Source organism: Semicossyphus pulcher, unplaced genomic scaffold, assembly GCF_022749685.1.
Source record: "Semicossyphus pulcher isolate SPU_LCO1_2020_fin unplaced genomic scaffold, fSemPul1.0.p SCAF_14, whole genome shotgun sequence".
NCBI classification, from domain to species: Eukaryota; Metazoa; Chordata; class Actinopteri; order Labriformes; family Labridae; genus Semicossyphus; species Semicossyphus pulcher.
Genome location: NW_027211648.1, coordinates 14,688,306 through 14,711,163, shown reverse-complemented (window position 1 = coordinate 14,711,163; position 22,858 = coordinate 14,688,306). Strand labels below are relative to the sequence as shown.

The 22,858-nt window shown below is 44.9% G+C and overlaps 1 protein-coding gene across 1 annotated transcript; it reads right to left on the bottom strand.

Annotated features, from left to right (window-relative positions):
- Positions 1-411: 411 nt before the first annotated feature.
- Positions 412-2,683, bottom strand: id2a (inhibitor of DNA binding 2a). The gene is made up of 3 exons (XM_069661155.1): positions 2,233-2,683; positions 1,902-1,962; positions 412-1,096 (listed from the first exon to the last, which is right to left on the bottom strand). Exons 1-2 carry the CDS (start codon positions 2,587-2,589, stop codon positions 1,906-1,908), a joined length of 414 nt encoding a protein of 137 aa, XP_069517256.1. The 5' UTR covers positions 2,590-2,683; the 3' UTR covers positions 412-1,096; positions 1,902-1,905.
- Between the last annotated feature and the right edge of the window lie 20,175 nt (positions 2,684-22,858).

Here is a 22,858-nt window from a genome sequence, read left to right as displayed (position 1 = left end):
ATAATTGCCTGCTCCTGTGCTGAAACAACAGCCTACAGCCCCACTGCTCTAATGGTTCAGGCTGTCACGCTAAACCATTTAATCCTATTTACTTTACATAGCATGGGAGAAAGTAAAAGTGCAGTCAGTGCGCCTTAAAGGAGCGTTTTACGCAACTGTGCGTCTCCAGGTCGCGTTCGCCTCGGGGTGGGGGGAAGCGTTGACGCCGTGTTTTCAGACTGTTACAGATCACAGTGCAGGTCTGATAAGGACACTCTGTGAGATTTGTTTTTGAAGTGCGTCAGATGTTCACTGTACATAATAGTCGCAGTCATACTCATACACTTATGCGGAAAGTCAGCTGGAAAACTGATTTTACGCGCTGGTTTCATGTTTTCTACCATCATTGATGTCTCACTCTCCCCCCCCTCCCAAAATGAAACATGTTCAGGTTGTGTTTTTGATTTATTTTTGTATAAAAAAGGTACAATTTACATTACTTTTATAAAAAGTTTCAGCATAATTAAGTACAACATTACACTTTTGCAGAAGTTTCAAATTCCTGCAACTATACAAGATAAACTCCGGATAAGAGTTCACACGGTTTCATTCTCTCATTTTAACTTTTTTTTTTTTTTTAAACAACGTCCAGTCCTTCATGTGCCAACAAATCTGACAAGACAAGACTAAACTTTTTACAGTAACTAACCAAGTTGTCTTTTCTATTCACGTTCCCACCTCCGCAAAAAAAGCGAAGACTTCAAAAAGGAGAGGGACAAGGGGGTGAGGAGAGGGGGGTGGAAATAATCCTTGTGACAATAATCTCGTTTTTCCTCCCACTCTCGGGAATATAACGCGCCTTCCATTTCCAGAAAGGACCCACAAATAAAAAAAAGTCTTAAGTTAAATAATAATGAAGTGTCCAAACAGAAAACACATCACATAAGATTGTCCCATAATAAGCAAAAGTCTCTTGATTTCAGCGTCAGAAGAAAAAAAAGAAAAAATCCAGGCCTGGAGGACAGAGGTTGGTTTTGGGGGGAGGTGAAGGAGGGGAGGGAGAGGAGGAAAGTCCTGCTCCCCAGGTCCTGTGTGTTTTTGCGTCTTGACCAAACACCTGCAAAAGATTGAGAAAGAGAGAGGCGTGTTTAGAAAATGCAAACAGGGCAGAGATCCGGACAGACTGGCGCCAGGGAGGAAGCCGCAGTTTTTAACATTTAACCAAACACTCCCAATACTAAGCAAACCCTGCGCTCCAGATGTACACACACACACTCCCAGTGTGAGAGAGAAGGAGGGACGCACACACACACACTTTTCGCACAACTTCAGCCTACAATCTGGGGAAGAATCAGCGTAATTGCCGCTCAGCTGGCGCCTACCCACTTCTTGTACCAATTATGTGCAGACATCGTAGTAGCAGTAATCCAAACAGCCATTATTTTCCTGTTGCAGATGCTCTTCATTATAGACACAAGAGGCTATAATACAGCCCTGAATACTGCTACTTATATACAGTAACCCAAGCAGCCTGGGGCGAAATCTCCCTTTTTACTCAACCAAACTCAATGCAAAAAAAGTCGATTATTTTGTTAATCTGGGTCAAATTAATGACACACTAAAGGACCTAATGATATGATATTTTTTCTTTTATATACAGCTTGCAGCAACAATTCGGGTTAATAAAATCATACAATATACAATTTTCTAATCACGTTAAGCCCCAGTGTCCTCATGCAAGAACATATTGGGAGCATTACAGCAACGTGAGACGACAAGCCACATTAGCAGCGAACAAACGGATTGGTAAATGGTAATTCTAGCCCGTGCATTCTGCTCCAGCAGACTGGGAGACAGGCTGTAGAGGAGCCCTGGACAGAATGCAGCAGCAGCAGAAGCAGACATGAGGACAGCCTACTTACCGCTTTAACGATGCAGAGTCCGGCTGTCATCTGTCATCAGCTCTGATGGCAACTCCGGGGACTGAAAACAAACAAACAAACAGACCAAATGTTAATTTTCTCTACGCAGCTTTCGATCGCGGTATCGCGCGTTGTAGCAGTGTTATGTACGTCGAATCTTTTCCTTATTTCATTCTGTGCAAAAGGAAAAAGAAAAACATGCCATTTTCTTTTCCAACAAGCCATTTTGTGCGAGTTACGCATAGGCTACAAAGGCGCACGGGCTATGCGCACAAATAAAAATCCACTGAATATCCTCCACAACACACCAGGCTTTCTACTGTGTAATTACCTGTAATGACAGGATGCTGATGTCTGTGTTGAGGGTGGTCAGAGGGGTCCTGGATGGAGCCTGCCCCGGCCGCGCGGGCTGGTGATGCAGGCTGGTGAGTGCGACACTGGAGTCCAGCGCGATCTGCAGGTCCAGGATGTAGTCGATGACATGCTGCAGGATTTCCATCTTGCTGACGTTCTTGTTCTGGGGGATGCTGGGCACGAGCTCCTTCAGCTTGGAGTAGCAGTCGTTCATGTTGTACAGCAGGCTGAGCGGGTCGTCCACCGGGGTCTTGCTCCGAGAGATTCCCAAGGAGTGCTCCGTTAGATTCGCGTTGTTTTTCCGGAAGGACCGCACGGGGCTTATTGCTTTCATTTTCAAAGTGTTTGAGTTATAGCGCGAGGGAGGTTGTGTGTGTCGATTTCTTGCTTCTTTTTAAGTCCTGTTTTTGTCAGACGACCAGCGATCAGACTGGATTACCAAGCTGTCAGTGTGCTTTTTATAGGCAGCAGGCTGGGCATGCGACACAGGCGGGTCAAACGCGCTGATTGGCCAAACACGCTACGTCACTCAACGCCTCGTAGCTCTACTATTCGCTCCTCGTGCTTAAATCCCTCCTCTTCTCCATCGCGTTACCAGTGGCAACGCATGTTGGAGGCGGAACCCGGAGAGGGCGCTTCAGCAGCTCCGGTGGGCAATTTGGAAAATTAAGCGCTTACCTGTTTCTGATCAAGAAAATTAAAGATTCGCGAGGCTGTCAATTGACTATAGCGAGGTGTGAGCACGCGCTCAGTCGTTTGGCTACAAGATTTAAAAGCGATCTTGTGGATTTGTCATGAAGATAACGGAGAATGTGTTTGGAAACATGTATTTAAAAATCAAAAGGGGGCATTTCAAAATAAAATACATTCACACACGTGCTGGAGTTTATATCATAAGGCAGAACTATCATATAGTCAGCAATCGATCTTATTCTATTTCACGTATATTCAGGTGAACTGTGTGTTTCTGAGGTGTGGAGCGGTGATGATGGGAACCATAACAGGCGCGTCTGATCATTCCTAATTCCCTCCAGCCTGGACCGGTGTGAGGGAGAGTTTCTGACTCTGAAAACACAGACATGTTCCAGTGGCAAACGGAAACAGCTTCCACAAGGAAAATGGTCAGAGCAAATATAAGATGATTTCATGTTTTGGGGCTTTTACGCATGAGATAAAAAGCTTGGGGGTCTATTTAAACTTATATGTGATTCTGTAATTTGACGCACGCTAGGTTTCTTCCAACGCTACTTGGAGTATCTCAATAACCGCAGGAAAGTATGTCTGTGAATATCAAAAAATAAAAACCAAAAAAATGTGATTTCTTTTCACAGATCTGTCTTGTAACATATATACCAAAACAAAAGTAATGTAAAGCTTTGTGTGTGCACCAAACCCCACTTAGAAATATGTCATTTTACCAAACGCAGCCTGTATGGTTTTAAGTGTGTGCCTATCTATCTAAATGCATCAGTTAGGGTCTCGTGCACTTTAGTGTTAATCGCCACCTGAGTATGTTGTATGTCAAAGTTCATTTAGTCACGCTCTACAAATGTGCCTTTCATATCAGAGCACGTGAGGAGTTGATTAACTACTATTGACGTTTTAATGTTTTCTGAATGACTCGTTTGTTTGTAGGAATTACACGCTTCATTCTTCAGCTGGAGGAGGGGGTGGAGGGGGGGCCGTTTGATGCTGCCACTTACTAATTGCCCCCGGGGGCAGTTGTGGACTGTTGTGATGTTTTTGGCATTGTGGATTAAATAAAGATGCATTTTTAAAGAGGCGAGGAGAGGGTTGTTGTTACAACTCGGGGTGCAGATAGACTTGGGAGAGGGACAGATTAATGTTTTATTTTAAGGGCAACTCAGCTGAAAGACAAAGACAAGGAAATCCTAAAAGCGGAATTAATCCTAATGGACAAAAGGAGAGAGTGTACAGCCTGCAGAATCAGAAAGCAAAAGCACGCTGGATTATTGCGAGAAAGAAAGTTGCTCTGTAGCCTTTGAAAAACAGTATAATAGTATTTTCCGTCCGGGACATTGGCCGGAGAAAATGCTCTGCAGTTTTTGACAAAATCCAGCCAAACACCATCTGTGTCTTTGTTTTTACGAGCGGTTTTAGCTATTCACCCCGCACGGACACCTTCTCCTTCAGCTGTCTGACGCTCCTGATTTTTCTGCATTTCTAATATAATCTGCACCTCCTGCAGTCTGTGTCCACATCTGCTGCAAGCGGATTTTTCCATCTTCTCATCGTCTTCCTCGCGCTCCCGCAGCTGTGTACAATTCGCGCGACACACACTGACTGATGCCTGACAGCCAGGTGATGAATTGGCGCGAGAGCACGTCGGTGCAGAGCCGCGCGAGCCTCCACCACCACCACCAGCAGCAGCAGCAGCAGCCTCACCCCAACCTCTCCACTTCTTCTCCCCTGTTTCACTTTCCTCCCTCTCTCTCCTCTCTCTCTCTCCCTCGCTCTGTCTTTGGAGCAGACTCTCTGGCGCCGGAGTCGTGACGTCACCTCATTCACAGCAGCCCTCGAGCCAGCCCTCGCGGCGCCGCTGAGGCGGTTTCCATGGAGATGGGGTTTCAGGGGTTGTCAATCAGGAGGTTGTTCTCAGCTGATCGACCCGGGGGCAGGACCGGGGAAGTTTTAAAACTCGGGACAGGATTTGGGTCAAAGCGAGGTTCTTCTTCGGTGGTGGACGAAATATTGAGTGAAGTGTGTATTTACCAGACGCTCGTATTTGAGTAGCCTATTGCCTGCTAATATAGCCTAACTGAAAATTCCAGAGCCTATTAAATTCAGGCTACTCTTAACCACATTATCTGACAGCCATAGTTTGTATTTCCTTCCACAGAGTAAGATTTTATTGTGCAAATATGAAGTATTATAAAATCAAAAACCTTCTTGCTACCGACCAAAATAAAAACTCTTGTTAATCTGAGCCCCACCTCAACTGATTAGCATACAGCAACCTGCTATTTAGCCTACACCTGAATGCATCATAATAATAATCCATTAATTTAATATACTGTAATAGAATAACATTTACAGGGACTGTTTTTCTGCATTACTAATTGACATTTTTACAAGTTAAAGTAGGACTTTAACCTATTGATAGCCTACTTTAATATAACAGTAGCCTTTTCCTACTGTTTTGTCATATAGATCCATATTAATTGTATCACTTCTACCATCAAAATCTTTGTGTCTTTCAGCCTGCAGTCGGTTTGGTTAGGGACAGAGTCTTTATTATCCTTCAACACTGACAGGACAGTAGGCTAAATGTATCGATTAAAGGAATATTTATACTTATTAATATGTCTTTCAGGAAAAAGGTAACAAAATGTTACACATCTTTGCAAGAGCTGGATTTGTAAATCCAGTGAGGACTCGATCTGCTCAGAGGCATGTTATGGATTAAACAGTGAGACATGTTACATGTTTGTTTGCAGATGTGGAAATATAATGACCAACCATAGCCCAAGCTGCCAAAATCCATAGATGACCATGGGAGTTTATTTATTTGCTCGCATTGCAAGCACCTTAAAAAGTTTGTGACCAAACACACAAAACTTTCCCCTGCAGCCCAGGCACAAGTTGAAAGTTATTTTAGAAGTTTTTCTAAAGTTTTCTTTTCCCCTCCAAGACTTAAAGACATTCCTGAGTTTCGCGAACAAATTGAAGCCCCCTATATCCTCCTCTCTCCTTCTGGTCACAGACCTATTAGTTTGGGTTCAGGAGATGAGGTTTAGGAGACAAAGCGGCAGCCCGGCAGAGCGACCTGCAGCCCGGCGTCTCACTGTCTCCTCCCCGGTCCACTTGTTGATCCTCCGCCCTGAAGCCCCACTAACTTCTTTGAGTAAATATTAGGCTGCTCTGAGAAGATTTCTCCTTATGCCAACATTATTTGTATGACAGAAAATACATGCTAAGTAACTTTTTGTGTGACCTGTGCTGAAGTTTAAGTCCGGACACAGAGGATGATATTAAACAGAACGACGATTCGTCCGCAATATCAGCGAGTTTTAACGACAAAATAAAGCAGACTTGTGTAGGAAACATCAAACAAATGATATGTGCGACTATAATGTCTGAGAAAAACTACAAACCGTACAGAAGATTAAAAAACACCTTAAAGGTGTAATGTTGAAGCAGGTTAGTCCTTAAAACGGTTAAAAAATGTACACTAGATTTGTTTTTCACAAAATTTCTACTGTCGACTTCAATTTACACTTTTTATTTCGCAATTTTGACCGTACAAACCGCGTATTTTTACACAAAAATGTCGCATTCCGCTTGTTTCACTGTCCGTGTCCTTCGAAGTAACAAAAGCCGAGTAACGCGGGTAAGTTTCTGCTCTCCATCGTCCCGGATAACTTAAAAGTCTCGCGCTCCACTCTCCCCAGCTGAGCTGCCACGCGCCTGTCGCGTGGAGGAGTGTACACATCTGATAGTGGCGCAGGGGCTCTTGTAGCTGCAGCGTCGACCCTAAGGGGCGTGGTCTGCTATTATACACCCCCAAACTGCCGTGATGTGGTGTCACAGGGAGTAAAAGGCAAAAGGGGGGAGTGAACTGTGATCTCCAGTGGGTGAAAATGCAGCTGAAATACCACAAGGGACGACCAAATCAAGCTAGCTGATGCAGAACTCAGGTCTTTCTTAGTGTATACAATATCAGAGAAAAGTAAAAATGCCAGTGCCCAAGCTACTATTTCAAATTCCTTGTTTTATCCAACCAAGGCTCATAAACCCAAAGATATTTAGTTTAGTATCATGTATGACAAGCAAAAGTGGGTAGTCACATTTTAAAAGCTGTACCAGATAACTTGACATTTTTGCTTAAAACAATTTAACCGATTTGCAGATACATTGTCTTTGTTTTGTTGTTTGTTTGTTTTAGCAATTCAACTCTAATGCAGCCTCACAAATCAGACAAAATGTGTTTTTTCGTCATTAACTGAAAACTTCTATATGAATGTACAAAGAGAGCTCTGATATAAGCAGCCTTTGGCCTTGTCTGAAATACATCTGCTCTGTCTCCCGTCTCTCTCTCTGTCCACCTCCAGCCTCTCTTCAGTCTCTCCTGTGGGCCAGATGGGACTCTCTCTGCTCTCTGAGCAACAGCCATCGAGGCCTGGCTCTATTGTGAAAGGCTGCAGCGGGCAAACAGACGGGCAGGAAGCACCGGGAGAGATGGATGGATGGATGGGTGAGATGAGATGAGGTGGCCATATTGGACGAGGAGACAAAGGCTCCGTGGCTGCCCGAGTGCCTTCCAGGCTGGTCGTGGAGTGGCCACTCTGTCCCTCCTGCTCCAAACACACACTGGCCCTCCTGAACACACAGCTGGCTGCAGGACATGAGACAGGAGGTAAAGGTGGATGGAAAAATAGATTATACTTTAGACTGTTCTGAAGACAACTCAAGCAACTAGTCATGCAAAGTTGTTAAAAATCCACATATTTTCTGTTAGAGTTGAACCGCTCAGATCTTTTGGCCAGCCTGACAACCACGAACCAGTTGGCAGTGTGGAAAAGTTGGCTGCAGTTTAACTTTTGGGCAATATTGCCCGTTGGCATACAATCACACATTAACATTGCTGTGTCGCCCACCTATCACTGCGGCACAGCTGTCACTGCAGCAAGCAGTCTGTACCCCCGTAATCACATATCTGCATATCTACACTTTCACACTCCGAGTATGACAGTGTGGATTCTAGTGAAACGTACTGTCAGAAGATGATTGTTGAAATCAGATTTCTTTTTGCAATAGAACAGTTGAGATGGGAGCTGTGAGTGAATTAGAAGTAACATAAAGTTACGGTATGTTGCTACGTTAACATTTGGTGTCATCTCCAACAGAAGCTTCAGTGAGAAAACCGGTGTAGTCGGTGTTGTTTCAATCCCAGAGTGTGAGCGGTCGGGTTCCTCTATTCCAAGGGGAATTGAGAGTGTATGTGAGACCTGAAAGAAGGTTGTGATACCACCTTGGCCTGAGACTTCTTGAATTCTGTGGTAGCGCAGTTTAGTGTGTGTGTCTTTAAGATTTCGTGTGTCAAAAGGTCATTCTGAAATTGCATTTTATTTCCTTTTCATTTTATTTTCTTCAACATTTTGTTTAATTTAAAGACGTAATATAAGATTGTTTAAGCAAAGAGTGACAGCAGTTGACCTTTGATCTATAGTGGACAGTAGTATCTTGCCACAAGGTTTGTGTAGGAGCTGTCATGGAAGATTCAATTATATCGCTTTAGTTCAAGAATGAGAGTTTAATCCCGGTTCAGATGAAGTGGGCCTCTCTGTAAGAAGTTTGCACGTTCTCCCCGTGCATATGTGGGTTCTCTCTGGGTACTCCAGCATCCTCCCGACCAGGTTCGTTAGGTTCATTGGTGACTCTAAATTGTCCATTGTTGTGAGCGTGAGCGCAGGATAAGAGGTATAGATAATGGATGGATGAGAGATCCTTAAATTGCTCAGAAATGTGTAAAATTGATCTTCAATGCCAACTGCTAACAAGCTAGTTAGCATCACAGGCTAGCATTACTTTCCAAATACTTACAGTCAAATGCCAAATTATATGTTTAACTTCACATGTAATCCTTGATAAGTAAAGATCATGTAGAAGCCTATTTTGCGCAGTAAAGTTGTGAAAGCTAACCTAGCACACGCTAAAAGGTAATTTAAGCTAACGTAACGGGGCATTTTTAGCTATCCCAGGTATGTTCTGTTATTTTTGTGTGTTGGTTATGAGTTTAAATCATGGTTCAATTTATCAATCATAGTCTGCTTTACCTGTTTTACTGTTCACTCTAAATAGGGTCAAACGTTAGCGAGCTAACATTCGTTTATCCTTTTACCTAATTGAAATAAGCTAAGCAACAACAGCTACTTGTAACAGCTAATTCAGAACCAGATTGTGTGGTGAACTTGTGTTATTATCGGCTAAGTTTAAATTTAGGCCCTAAACTATGACTTTGTTCAGAGTCATGATCCAGCATTGTGCCAGTTAGCTCAGTTTTGTTAGCCTGATAATGGCTAAGTTTTAATTTAGGGACGTTAACATAATGTTCAAGGTCATGATCCACTTTTGTTAACCTCCCAGAGCGGGGACATTCAGCAGTTCAACATTTTGAACTGAGCTCTCCCCTCAGCACAGCTCTGCTTCCTTCTGCTGTATCTCTGTGTTGCAGCAGAGCCCACTTCCTTATAACCCTAAACCCTCTGACCACAGTCATCTCGCTCTTACTCAATCTTTCTCTATTTATACAGCACAGAGGGAAGAGAGAGTTAATGTAGGAAACACACTCCTCCCTGTGAAAACAGAGAACCGTCCAGTCCTGGCTCATTCACTGCTCTGTCTTATGCCATCTCTGACCACCCGGGCTTGTTGTTTCTATTGAGGTGAATTATGTCACTAGTGTTTGTAGAGAGGCTTGGCTATAAGCAGGAAGGTACTGCCATAGCAAATTTAATGAAGACAATTTAGTGTTTAAGTGTATTTTGATTCTTTTGTTGCCTTTAAAAACATGGCCATACAAGAGAAATATCGACATTAAGAGTCATTTTTCATCCCAGAAGAATTTTCTGATCGTTTTCTAAAAATCTTCCATCTGCACTGAAATGCCAAAACGATAGAAAAACACTTAAATCTTTTCTATTCTAAGCCAACAGCTTAACACCATCACTGCCAAGATGCTTTCCACTGTCTCTGAAGCGTTATTTATTGTTTACAGAGCAAGTGTGAAAAATGTAGTGCATCAGCAAGTCCAATTTTTCAAAGCTGGATCATGTTTGAGTGAGACTGGGTCTGTGTTAGAAGTCATTCACTCAGAAACCTCTCATTCACTATTTTACTGTTATTATAATGGCGACTCTATGAAGAGAACCGGGCAGTAGCCAGAAATGTAAACTACTAAGGTCATAAGTCAAAGTCCCCCCTAGGCCACCGCATTACGCACTCAAAATAAAAGCTCTAAATTATTTGAGTTCTTTTTATTTATGACCAGGTTTATTGCAAATCGAGCCAGTTAAGCGCAAGTAGCCGACAACGTTCAACATTTTTCAAGGAGATTCCTCTGGACATCAACAAGTCAACTAACAATAAATTCAAACAACTGTTCCAGATGTTTGTCTCTGCTGCCTCTGAAATTAAAACCAGATCACATGCTTCTTTCCAGGAAACTTCCCAGGCAATGATAGACCAATAAAACAGGGTTTTAGTGTTCCATTTTCTAATATACGGTCTGTTTCAGTGACCTCTCCACGCTGCCAGGAAGACAATTCTGATGGGAAAATAATGGATGTTTTTATATTTGTTGTACTGACCTATAAAGTACAGTTTAATGCCTCAATGTTTTTTTATGACGATGGACTGTGCGTATAAGAAAGAGGTCATTCTTCTTGCCTCCACAGTTCCTCTTATCTTTACAAAGTGTTTTAGCTTCTCTTAGCTTGTTTTGGTTCACTTTCGCTGCTCACGTTGCATCACTACATTTACAACAAGCAGCAGTTTTTACTCACTACCTCTCCTGCAAGAACTTTCCATAAGGTAGTAACACATAACAAATTCCCAGAGAAAACAAGAAGGTCATGACCTCACAGTCCCCAATGTTTGCAACGGTACAGAACCAAGTAGGCTGCTGTGTCTGAACTAGCCTTTTTCCCGTGCCTTAGCAATGCATGAAGTAGTTAGCTTGTGACTGTACTCTGACTACCCTGTGAGCACCAACTGGAACTTTAATGTTGATTTTTGGTTTAAAAAAGGATGAACATCTACCACCATTTTATCTGGCTAAAACGCAGTTACATCTTAACGTGTGGAACCACTGCACGCAGCCAATTCACAGTCGCATCCACCGACGCAGAAAGCAAACTGCCCATGTGCAGGTACTTCGGCTGTGCCACTCTGACTACGAAGGCAGAATGACCCCTGGATGCTGACGTAGTTGATTGAACACCTGACAGGAAGATGCATCCAAAGAGGCCCCGGTGGCCCACGGTGCACGATGAGTGCTGGACTTGAATGCAGCTCTTGTTAGATTGAATCCAGCTACACTTGTGTTTGCAATAATTTATTTGTTGGCGACTGCGAGGAACTGCGTGCTAAAGATACATGACATGCGACTTGAAAATTGCAGGTAATACGTGTGTGAATGTGTGATGAATCTTGTGACAGAAACAGGCGAAATCTGGTCTACACATAAACGTTTAATCGACGCCTTCAGACAGTTTTGAACCGGTTTTGAATGTCTTTTCAGAGGTGTCCATGGTCGTCTTTTAAGGGTCTTTTCAGCTGAAAAATGCTCACTGGGTACGATCAGACTCCACAATGTGACACTTTTGTTTCCAGACTTGCACGGCGTGCAGAAAGAAAAAAAAACAAACTCCGGCCTCAAATTTCACAATGCGCTTGAATTCCTGCAGATGTGACCTTGCATGCTTCCCTCTATATATTTCAAAGAGCGGCTGAAGGTGTCCCGTCGTCCCTCACACACAGATTTGCCTCTGTAGGCACGCTGAAGTGGTCAGGTGGATCGTTGAGAGCCAGTGCTTTTAACTGATCACAACAACAAAGGTTCTCACGACCCTAATCCTCTTTGGCTCTTATCTCTCACCCCTCCTCACCCGTCACCCATCTCATCGGCTCACGTAGGATCAGACCTCGCTGCACAGACTTTCTCATGCCTTTCTCTTCTGGCGTGCTCTTAATATCCCTGTTACTTTCTCTGTCTCTTTCCCCTCTCAGATTATCCGTCTTGGGGCGTCATCTCTCTCTCTCTCTCTCTCTCTCTCTCTGTCTTTTTTTTGTCTCAGTTTCTTTCCTCACTTTTACCCGTTTATCTGTTCATTCCAACCAAGGCCATGTTGGTCTTTAAGGACCCTCTTCACCCTTTGACGAACAAAAGCTGAGTCACTTTTTGAAACGAGGAGCCGAGTCTTTGAACGCCACTTACTAAGCCTCATTTAAAGAGAAGCCTCAGTCTCTTATCGACAATAGATTGGGCCCTGTGTGTGTGGACTGCGGTGCATTCAGGATTGTGGGAAACTGAGCAGCAGCAGCGTTTGAATGACAACTTTCTTCAGCTGTGGCATCTTTAAATCTTTGTGATGTAATTACATTAAATCCCTAAAAGCTCCTGTGCTTCATATCGCCACCGGTTTTCACTCCCCCTCTTTATAAGCTCCTCTGCAGTTAGTCCCAAACATCACAGGTTAATGCGGCCGTTTACTTTGATATCAGCAGAATGAATCAACCTTTAGAGGCTATTAGCGTTATTAAAAATACCCCAGAGGGAGCAGCTATGGCGCGTGTGCTTCCAGGGCCTGTGTATGTGTAGCAGTTAGCTTTAGATTATTGGGACTTATTGGAGTAACAAGCTAATGGAATTAAGGTGCTGGATTTCATGCGCTGTTGCCAAGATTCAGCATTAAAAGGATGTGTGCTGAATAAATAGCGCTTTAAGTAGATGAGATTCCGACACGGGAGAGATTCGCTTGTCAGAGCAGCATTGTTTGCTCGCCTCCTGAGCCAGTGAAACTGTCAAGTGTGCAAGTGGCCACGGATAGATGGATGGATGAAGCGGATTTCTCCTCTTTAAGTGCATTTTTTTTTTTTAGAAGCAAAACTCTTCAATCGCTGAAAGCAAAGAAACTTTCCTCTCATATCTAGTTTGTGCATGAAGCAGCTCTGAGAGAAAACACTGCTGGAAGCACACCTAAAGGCGCCCTCTTGATGAGAAAGCGAGGATTTCTGTGCAGATCTATATTTGCCAGCTAATTACGTACATGAAAAGCAGAATGGAAATGAAATCCAAATATTTACCAAAATAAACTCCTGTTTTGTTTCATTTCTCCGTCAGCCGTGCCAGAACAGAGTCCTCTCCATTACAGATAATTCATCTGATGTTTGTGTTTGTTGCTGGATTAGCTGGGAGGCGTTGCTGTTGGCCCGGGCTGTAAAACGCTCTCATCTGTATTTTAATGGACTACCAAGCAGTGGGAGGATGTGGCTCCGTGCCACGATTTCACAGTGAAAGAGGGGATCGTATGTAGCAGGTAATCTATTTGTGAGAGTGTTTTATCCGTATAAATGGAATTAGCGGATGGTTTGACGACACATTAAAAAGGCAACACTGTTGGAGTGTTTGTGGGTACGCGTGTGCCTGCGTGCGCGCTCGAGGAGCCATTTTTGATCGACCCTAATTGGGATTTCTGTGCAGAATGTTTCTTTGCTTTAATGATGCTGGGGATGTGAGGTAAAATAAAAAAGGATAAATGAAACTCATTGGTATGAAATTAGAGTGCACACACTTGAAGTGGGAGTGAATTCACGAAATACACATGGCATGAAATCCACCCTGAAACAGCTGCATTTGGATGCATGTATGAAGTACATTAGCTACAGTAAGTGCTTATGTGAGGTGGCATGATGGCGTCTTTTCAAGGAAGTGGCTATAAATTAGATTTTAGCGTTGAGAAATCCCCGCCTGTTTCCTGTTTAGAAAAAAGTTGCTTTTTTTTTTCTACATTTAGCAGCCAACGTTTCAAATTTAAAAGCTCAATGACAGCATGCATGCGTCACACACACACACACGAATGCACACACAGAGCTTGCAGATGGTAGGGTCTTTCTAACCCGGCTCTTTGTAGCCCTCTCGCAGTGTGAGCGGAGGAAGAAAAGGCTTGTCTTTTATCAGGCGCTGAACGCAGCAGTGTTGACATTGGGATGGCACCTAATTAGGTTAGGCCCAGCACAGCATGCACGGTTAACTAGGCTGGCCCAGGCCTCGGGCTCCACAGATCCCAAGGTGAACGCCACACTGCAGCTGAGGAATGAAACCCACGACTATTAATGTACTTTATCTGTCTTTCTAAAAATATGGCCGCCACAAACAGCCACGGTTATTTTTTCCCCTCTCTGCAATTAGCAGGTAAAACTCCAGTGCCAGCAGGGTTTGATGAACAAAGTGGGAGGTGAGAGTTCTCATTATATTTTATTAAACATAGAAATACATGGCTTATACTTGTTAATGTGAGGATTTTGACATGCTTCAAGGAGGTCAAAGGTCAGTAGGAAAGTGTGTTGATAAATGAGGTCAATTCAATGACATGTCTGTGAAGGAAAAACTACATGTTATGACAACTTTTTGGACAGCCGTGGCAAAACTCACTAAAGGAACTGTTAAGGTCATCAGTTTGGGGACACATAACCAAAATTAGGTGCAATGTAAACGAGCTAGGTTAGCCAGATTAGCTACAAGATTATTGTCTTAAAATTCCTCAAATGTTATGTGTGCGTTATTAAAGTTGAACCAGTCACAGCTGCTCCGCAAACTTCTTTTCCAGAGTAGCAACCTGTTAGTGTTGTTTCGTTGTTGTTACATCACTGCGCCCAGACTAAGATCTCAGCTATCACTAGTGAAGTCCCGGATAACCGGGATGAAAGCCAGATATATGCTTGCTTTTAACAACGCGTTCACGTGCGCATGATGGCTGCCACGCGTTCCCTGAGTCTGTTAGGAGCGTCGGCCGTGCACGTCCTCAAAATTGAACACTACACAAACGCGGGGTGTGTGCAGATGGCAGAAAGTTGAAGACACGCTGGTAAACCAAGTCCGCACTTATCCACATCTGTACGATGTGTCATTGACACTGCACAGCGACAAAACAGCCGCGACAGATAAGTTTCATTTTAGAAGTCGACGTGGAAACCTACGAAACGGGACCGTTACGTCCGTGCACGGCAGTGTGTTCTGTCCACCGAACACACAAAAGCTGTTTCTGCTGTGATCTCAGAGTCACTTCATAGTAACCTCCTTGAGTGGTGTCACGTCTGTTGTTTACATCCCGCACATACGGTAGTTGTATACGGCCTGAGCTCTATGGTGTGCCCTCTAGAGGTATCCTCCAGTAACACAGGGAGTGCTTAGACGAGTATGTGAACAATTACGCTCATGATGCAGCCGGTTGTGTACGTGAACGCAAGGTTAAAAAGCAAATATATCTCCGGCCTCAGACTAAACTTGGTTAAAATAGGGCTGAATTAGGTTGAATACTTTCGAGGTAAGTTAAAATTGAGCATTATTTCAGCATTTGTTATTGTGTTTGACTGAAATGTCAAAGGTTACACTGTAAAAACAAACTATTTGTTTAATCTTAAAAACAGTTAGTGTCCTGGCAGCCTTAACATTTAAATCAACTGAACTTAAAAGTTGAGACTCGTGTAATAATTCAAAACAAATAATCTACTTAAATAAACTTGATTTTGGTTAAAGTTAAAGCTCCAGTGAGGAACTTTCAGTTTGTGTTGACTTTGGCGCCCCCTGTGGACAAAGTGGTACATCGTATCTCTTTGCTCATCTTGTCCTGTACGTGTGTAAGAAGTGTTTTTCATGCTGCTTTCTTTGAACAGTCAAACACGTCACTCGCTGTGAATCTTTGCTGTGGAAAATATAGAAAAAAAGGCAGACTCGGCAGCGGGAAGTTAAAGGCCTCTTCTGACACCTACCCCCCGGCAGTGGTTACAGGCATTAAAAATAACTATAATGATACAATCGATCTTGTCGCTGATGGTCTTGTTTGCTTTTGTAGGTCATAGAGAGACATCAGTATTAATTTCAGTCTGTTTCATAAGCAGCTAAAAACTCCTCACAGGAGCTTTAACTTATAACCTTTGGCTTGGTAAAGACCAAAACCAATGGGTTGCTCTTCTGTTGCTAGTTGGGACTTGATGGCTTGGTAAATATTTACAGCCACAATGTATTTGGGAATGTCCCAGAGTAATAATCATCATAATGAAGGAACACTTTACCCAGCGGTGCCTCATTGAGTGGAGGTCTGCGTCACAGAGGAATAAGCCATACACATAAAATATCACCAGAATTTTCCTTTAAAGTCAGTTTCATCCCTTTAACCCAGTTTCACCCTGACAGATCTCCCGAGCTAGAGAACCACGCTCACCGGGGCGCACCAGTTTAGAGTCCTGTTTCTAACAGAAGTGTGAAACAAAAAGCCTTTTATTGTAGTCTCCTATTTGTCCACTGACTAAAGGACAGAGCGGGACAGAGGGAGAGTCTGACTGAAGCTCTGTCTGGGTTTTAGTTTCACAGTCCTCTTACTTCCCCCGAGAGGCTGCTCTTCTCTTTGTAGCATCATTAGCAGTTTCCCTGTGTGGAATCCCCTCCTCTGATTCCATTTCCGCTTTATCGCCAGTTTGGCCTCATTGAAGTGAGACGGTCAAGCTGGAAAGGGGATGTGAGCTAAAAAAGAATGAAAAAAGAGGATGTGGCCCGGGAGTATCCAGTCATGTGACCCTGATGTTTAAAAATGACATTGTGACTTCAGTTTGTTCATTTAATGCATCAGGGTGTAAAGAAGGACTGGTAGGAGAATATCTTAAGGCCGCGTTAGGTGGAAATAAAATCTGAGAGTGGGAAGAGGAGGAAGATTGGGGGGAGAACAGGAGGGAAGGAGAAGGAAGAGGAGGGGGAGGAAGGAGGGAGGGGGTGTCCGGTCATGCTCAAGCCAGCGTCTTTGAGAGGGAAGAGGGGGAAAGACAGAGAAAAAGAAAGGAGAGCGCTTTGCAAGCCACCCAGGCTTCATTACCACGTCAATCTGAGAGGAGAGGGAGAGATAGAGAGAGAGAGGGAGAAACAGGCCGGCCAGGGCCCAGCAGTGGGGCCGGATCCATATGGTGCTGCCGGCTCTGGAATGAATAGTGAATGGAGCGGCTGGGCGCTGGGCTGCTGGAATCTGCCTCCAAGCCTTTGTGAACAGGATGACCAAAGACAAGAGGGAGCTCTGCAGATGGCCCGCGCTATAAATAGGTAGCTAGTCTATCTCCGTGCTGTCACTCTTCTTGTCTATCTGCCTCCCAGCTCCCCCCCCTTACCCCCCACCCTCCACCCTGGACGCCACTAAACCCGAGAAAATAAAAGCGCACGGTCGCATGTTTCTATGATATCGCCACTGGGCTGAGAATCTGACCCGTCCTGAATCCTTTTCTTTCTTTTTTTTTTGTTCCCAGCCACCCCCTGACTTCAAACATTTGTCATTCAGATTTTTTACAGATGCAGAAGAAGTATGAGGCTCCTCGGGGTGTGCGTGTGTGTGTGTGTGGGGAAAAAGTGCTTGTTAGCGTGGTCGCTAAGTTGCTCAAACACAAGCTGAGAGATTGAGCAGTTGTGTTTTCAGTCCAAACTTCTCGCAGATGGACTTTAAAGTGAGTGATAAATCCGTGTCCAGATTGAGGGTCCTTTTGTCATTAAACTAAGCCTTAGCGCTGCTGTCCATCTGGCTCCGTGTGTGTGTGTGTGTGTGTATGTGTGTGTGCGTGTTTGTAGTGTGTCTTTGTGTGCAGACACTGGACATGATCCGGTAGCGGGGAAGAGCACTTCAAGCCTTCCTTTTAAAGAGTTGCTGACTGTAGCGCACTTTAAGCTAGCCTTCTGCTCTTAGTTCTCATACAGTTCTGCTCTCTTACACACACGCACACACACACACTTTACACCCAGCTCTTGTAAACACGTCTCCAGCCCCAGACTCTGAGGTGCCCGATCTGCGAGCTAACACCAAAGATAATTGTTAGGAGTGATGGCGCTCAGAACCAGACCTGTGGAGATGACGTCTGTGACTTTTCGTCTGTGTGTGTGCGTATGTGTGTGTGTGTAAGAAGTTACCCACCAGTAAACAGAGTGAAGCAAGTGGCCTGGATGACTTACGTCTGGACCACACAGAGGAAAAGGCATCAATCAGGCTGGTGCTGCGTAAAAGCTGTGGCATCACAAACTGAGACTGGCTGGTACCAGAGAGAGACAGGCAGGCAGACAGACGGGCAGACAGACAGACACTGAAAAAGAAAGCTACTTCCAAAAAGACCAGGTTTCTCTACCATCCAATGCATTGTCATGTTCCAAATCTCACTGCTTTGTCTGGTTGGAGTTGCACACTTGCTGCTGGCTGTGTGTGTGCGAGTGTGTGTGTGTAATGTGTCTGTAATGGCTCTCTTGAGGTGAGGCAGCCAGGTGCTCACCGCAGGCGACATCACCGGGTCAGCCAGCCGTTGATGTGATGCACCGGCTCACCTTGATGACATCATCGCCCTCCTTCTCCTGTGCAGACTTGGGTTGGGCCGACCAGGCAGCTTGTATGTGTGTGTGTGTGGAGCAGAAAACATCATAATAAAGTCATTAAAGAGGGGGTGTTATGCTGTGTCACATTTAAGACAGATATATAATGTCACAATGTTGGATGTCCAGACTAAACGTGGGTGAAGTTTCAAATCTGTAGGTAAAAGTATGTTGGAGTAATAAACCAGGCTTCTCAGCTCAGTCTGCAGGCTGCTGTGAACGCCAGGTTTCACACAGTTTTTTCTACACACTGCACTTTGTGACGTCACAAAGTGCAGCCTCAGGAGGCCAATCAGAAGAAAGTGGGCTTGTAGGGGCGTTTTTAAAGGGACAGAGCTGAATGATACCCCCGTCCCACCTAAAATTAGCGCGTTGACACAGGTTTTTCAGAACCGGGAAGACCCGCTTATAGATGCCGATTGTCTCTGTTCCCATTTCCAGTGAAGTATTCGCCTGTCGGTCTCTTTTCTGCTGTGTCATATGGGGTTAGTAAACAATGAAGACGTTACGGTGGTTAGGTCGGAATTTGTAGCTGAGATGACGAGGAGCCGCAGAAGTAACCGAGGGAGCATAGCATCGTGCCGGAAAGGGGGCGGAGATTAGCGTGTCGACGCGGGTTTGGTGTTTTCATCAATGCTGATCGGAGCCGAGGCGATAATTACCCGGGTCTGAATGCCGATTGTAACCTTTCCCATTAAGCAAAAAAATATGCTAAGCTACTCCACAGGTATCACAGAGTGAAATATGAAGCTTGAAATAAGCATAATACCACTCCTTTAATATTGAGTGTATTAAAATCATATTGTTTCTCAGAACAAAAAAGCTAATTAGCAGATCGTTTCACTTGTTTTCAAAACGCATTAAATTCCTTTTGAACGTATTTTAAAGTGAAACTGCTGTTGGAAACGATGACCTCTCGCTAACAGCAGGCCTTGTTCTGCCTCTAAATTAAACCAAGATTTTAACACTGAAAAAGAGAGCATGAGAGAGATGGCTTGTTAAGGCGGACATATTTGATGTTTCTTTTTCGAGGGGGAGAAGCTGCTTTAAAGGCCTTCCCAGTAGAGGCCCTCCATCTGTTTAAACTCCAGTAGACACCTTGTATCTGTATCTTTACTCCTCCAAGATGCTCCGCAGCAGAGACAGATGAATTTGCGCGAGTTATCCGGCCAAACAGTCAGATACGCCGCAGTGAAAATAAAAAATACAGTGTTTATCAGCCCGAGTGAGCTTTCTGTTTTCGGTGCGTGGCAACAGTCATTATCCATCTCAGTGCTGTTGTGTTGTGTCGCAGCAACGCAGAGGCTGAGAATGTGCCATTATCAAGCTACGCACACGAGCATAAAAATATCTGCGCGGTGGCGCCATGACATCACAAACTCTCTATTTGGGTGGGGAAAAAGGTCATCTAATTGCAACACACTCTGTCATTAGAAGGGCAGAGTGTCATTATATCACATGAGTTACTACGAAGATAAAAAACACATTCTTCTCCTGCTTTGACCTCCGCTTTCTGCTTCTCCTAGTCTCTCCTTCTCTCTCTCTGTTTTGATCCGTCCATCCGTCTGCTAAAACCTCCGACTCCCAGCTGGCCGGGGTGCGATCCAGCTCACCTCCGTGCTGTTCCAGCTTTAGCACGGTGAGAGACTTAGTAGGTTTAGACCGGGGCAAACAGGAGACCACCGCGGAGGGAGGGATGAAGGAGATAGAGGGAGCGGCGAGGAGCAGGAGGACAGATGGGGCAGGGATCAAGGCCTTGTGTCGCTCTGTCCGTCTGCCTCTCTATCTTTGACTTGTCTTCTCTTTTTTAGCCTTCATGTGGGAGCAGATGACACCCAGCCTGTGAGTGTCTCTCATTATGAACACAGATGTCTTCCTTAAACTGTTTTTATACCGCTTTTATTTTGAAATATTGTCGTATTCTGCGTGCCTCTTTGAGTTTAAAGGATTTCACCCTGCACGGCTTCCTTTCCCATGACCACCCCCACCCCCCCCCTTCTTCCACGACCACACACGCACGTAGAAAAAGCAGCAGAAAATGACAGACAGTGAGACAGAAGTTGTTTTTGTCTCTTCCTTTTTTCTCCCTCGCTTCCGCATATGGTCATCCGTTCTGCCTGTCTATCTGTCTGTCTGTCATTACAGTAAATCAGAGGGCTCTTCGGCTTTATCCGAGCGTCCTTCTGGCTGGGACGGCTGCAGCAGATGTTGGAGCCTGGGACAAAATGGATTTCCCCCCGCTGAGAGCAGCTTTTCTTGCCCTCCTTAATGGAGGCTCCTTGAAATGCTAATGCCCCACCATTAGTGTAGTGGTGGTCTAGCATAGTGATGGTGGGAAAAAAAGGCGAGAGCGCGATCCTGGCTGACAAAAAACCTTTGTGGGCTGAACAACCCCTGGAAAATATACTTTGCTGATCCAGACAGACAAGCGTCTCGTGGAGGTTTAGGACAGAGAAAGGGAGATATTTGTCTCATGCGCCACACACAGAGAGAAGGGTGTGATGGCATCTCTCGCACAGGCCTCCTCCTTCTCCTTCTCCCCCCCTTCTCAAAGTTCAGCTCAAGAGAGGGATAATCGAGGCAGCAAAAAAAAAAGAACCAATTTCTCCTTCTCGACAAGCATTTCAAGGATCAGGCTGCGATTCCCCAAATTAGCTGGATTAGCTTGTTGAAAACATTTGATGATCAGCTGCTGCTTGCTGTTATCAGAGGCATCAAACAGCGGAAAGGAGAGGAAAGCTGCTTTTGCTGAACGGCGTGCGGCGCGTGTTCTCGCTCCTGCGGGCGTGCCGCAGGTACAGAGGATGAAGAGGACGGGAATGTGTGTTCTTTTTAGGCAGATGAAAGGAGTTAGCTGCCACGAGCGTATCATAACTTCAGATTCTCATGCTAATCATGCTACACAGTAACTTCTGTGTAGCATGTAAGGCTAGAGGAGGTTTTGCTCTTTTGCTATGTCTCTCCTAACCCCCCACCCTCTCACACACACACACACATGCTCACAGATTTATCGCTCTGGACACTCTTGTCCCTGTCAGCAGCTGGCGGGCTGAGTCTTGTTTGAGCTCGTGCGTGTGTGTGTATGTGTGTGTGTTTAGAGCCCCAGTAAAGCCTGCTGCTCTGCTCTGCTGTGCTGGCCAGGCCATGTGGCCACTTTAAAGCTCCTTTCTGAGAGTCCTGTGAAGTTGTTAAGGAGCTCCACTACACTGGCAGTTGGCTCTGGGAATCCCTCTGCCAGCTGTAGCCTGCGCACACACACACACACACACACACACACACACACACACCCTCCCTGCTTCACTTCCCTCTCTCATGTCCTCCCTCTAATGCATACACTTGCTCCGTTTCTCTGCTCTCGTTCCCATCTCTGTCCTCTCTTTTTGTACGCGTTTGTTTGCTGCCTATTCTCTCTCTCTCTCTTTCAGTCTGTTCCTCTTGTTCTCTTCCCTCCTCTCTCCCTCGTTTCCCTGCCTCTGTCTGTTCCTCGTTCTGACCGCGGTATCTGCATAATCTATGTAGTGAAACATCATTGCGGACCTTCTGTCTCTTCTGGCACGGGTCCGGCTGCACATGTTTTCTCCTGTATACCTGCTCAGATCGCTGGAAATGCACTCTGGCAACCAAGCTGGAGCCGCGTGAGGCAATGATGGCACTTTAGGAAAAAAAACGCCCGGTGAAGAAAGTTGAAGAAGAAAATATGAGCTGCAGGAATTATAACTTAAAACATATTTACTGCGTAGCTTCTTTTCTGGCCCACACACACACACACGCACACACGCGGGCGTACACACAAACTCGCGAAGGTCGCATCCCTCTCTCATTTTGGCTGACCTTTCGTGGAGAGCAGAGAGCAGGTGCACCTGTGTCCTGTTCCCTGGCTTATACTCCCAAGGTCCTCGGTGCACATCTGCTTGAGTGCACTTGCTTGTACACACAAGGAGGACATTTGCTTGTATTGTCATCAGCTCCATTTGCCGCAGAGGTCCCCGGCTGCAGGGCTGCGGATGAATTGTCGGAGAAGGCCGACCGTCGCCGATATCCATTCACAGACGATGTGCTGATATTCACAGGGGGCACTTGAAAAGAATTCTGTCACTTTTTTTTTTGGAACAGCAGCTTTTTTTAAGACATATTCAACACTAAAGCAGAACATTTTTGATACTTCTGTTTGCTTCTGTGGCTTTTATGCTCTGAAAGAAGTGAATCCCCACAAAATCACATGCAAATAGTCGACAGCTCAGTCATTATAAACTTTGTATAAATGATCAATGTGTATTTTAGTACAAGCTGACCTGGAGCTGGCTGCACGGTGGTGCAGTGGTTAGCGCTGTCGCCTCACAGCTACGAGGTTCCTGGTTCAAATCCCAGTTTGGATGAACTGGGCCTTTCTGTCTGGAGTTTGCATGTTCTCCCCGTGCATGCGTGGGTTCCCTTCCGGGTACTCCGGTTTCCTCCCACAGTCCAAAGGCAT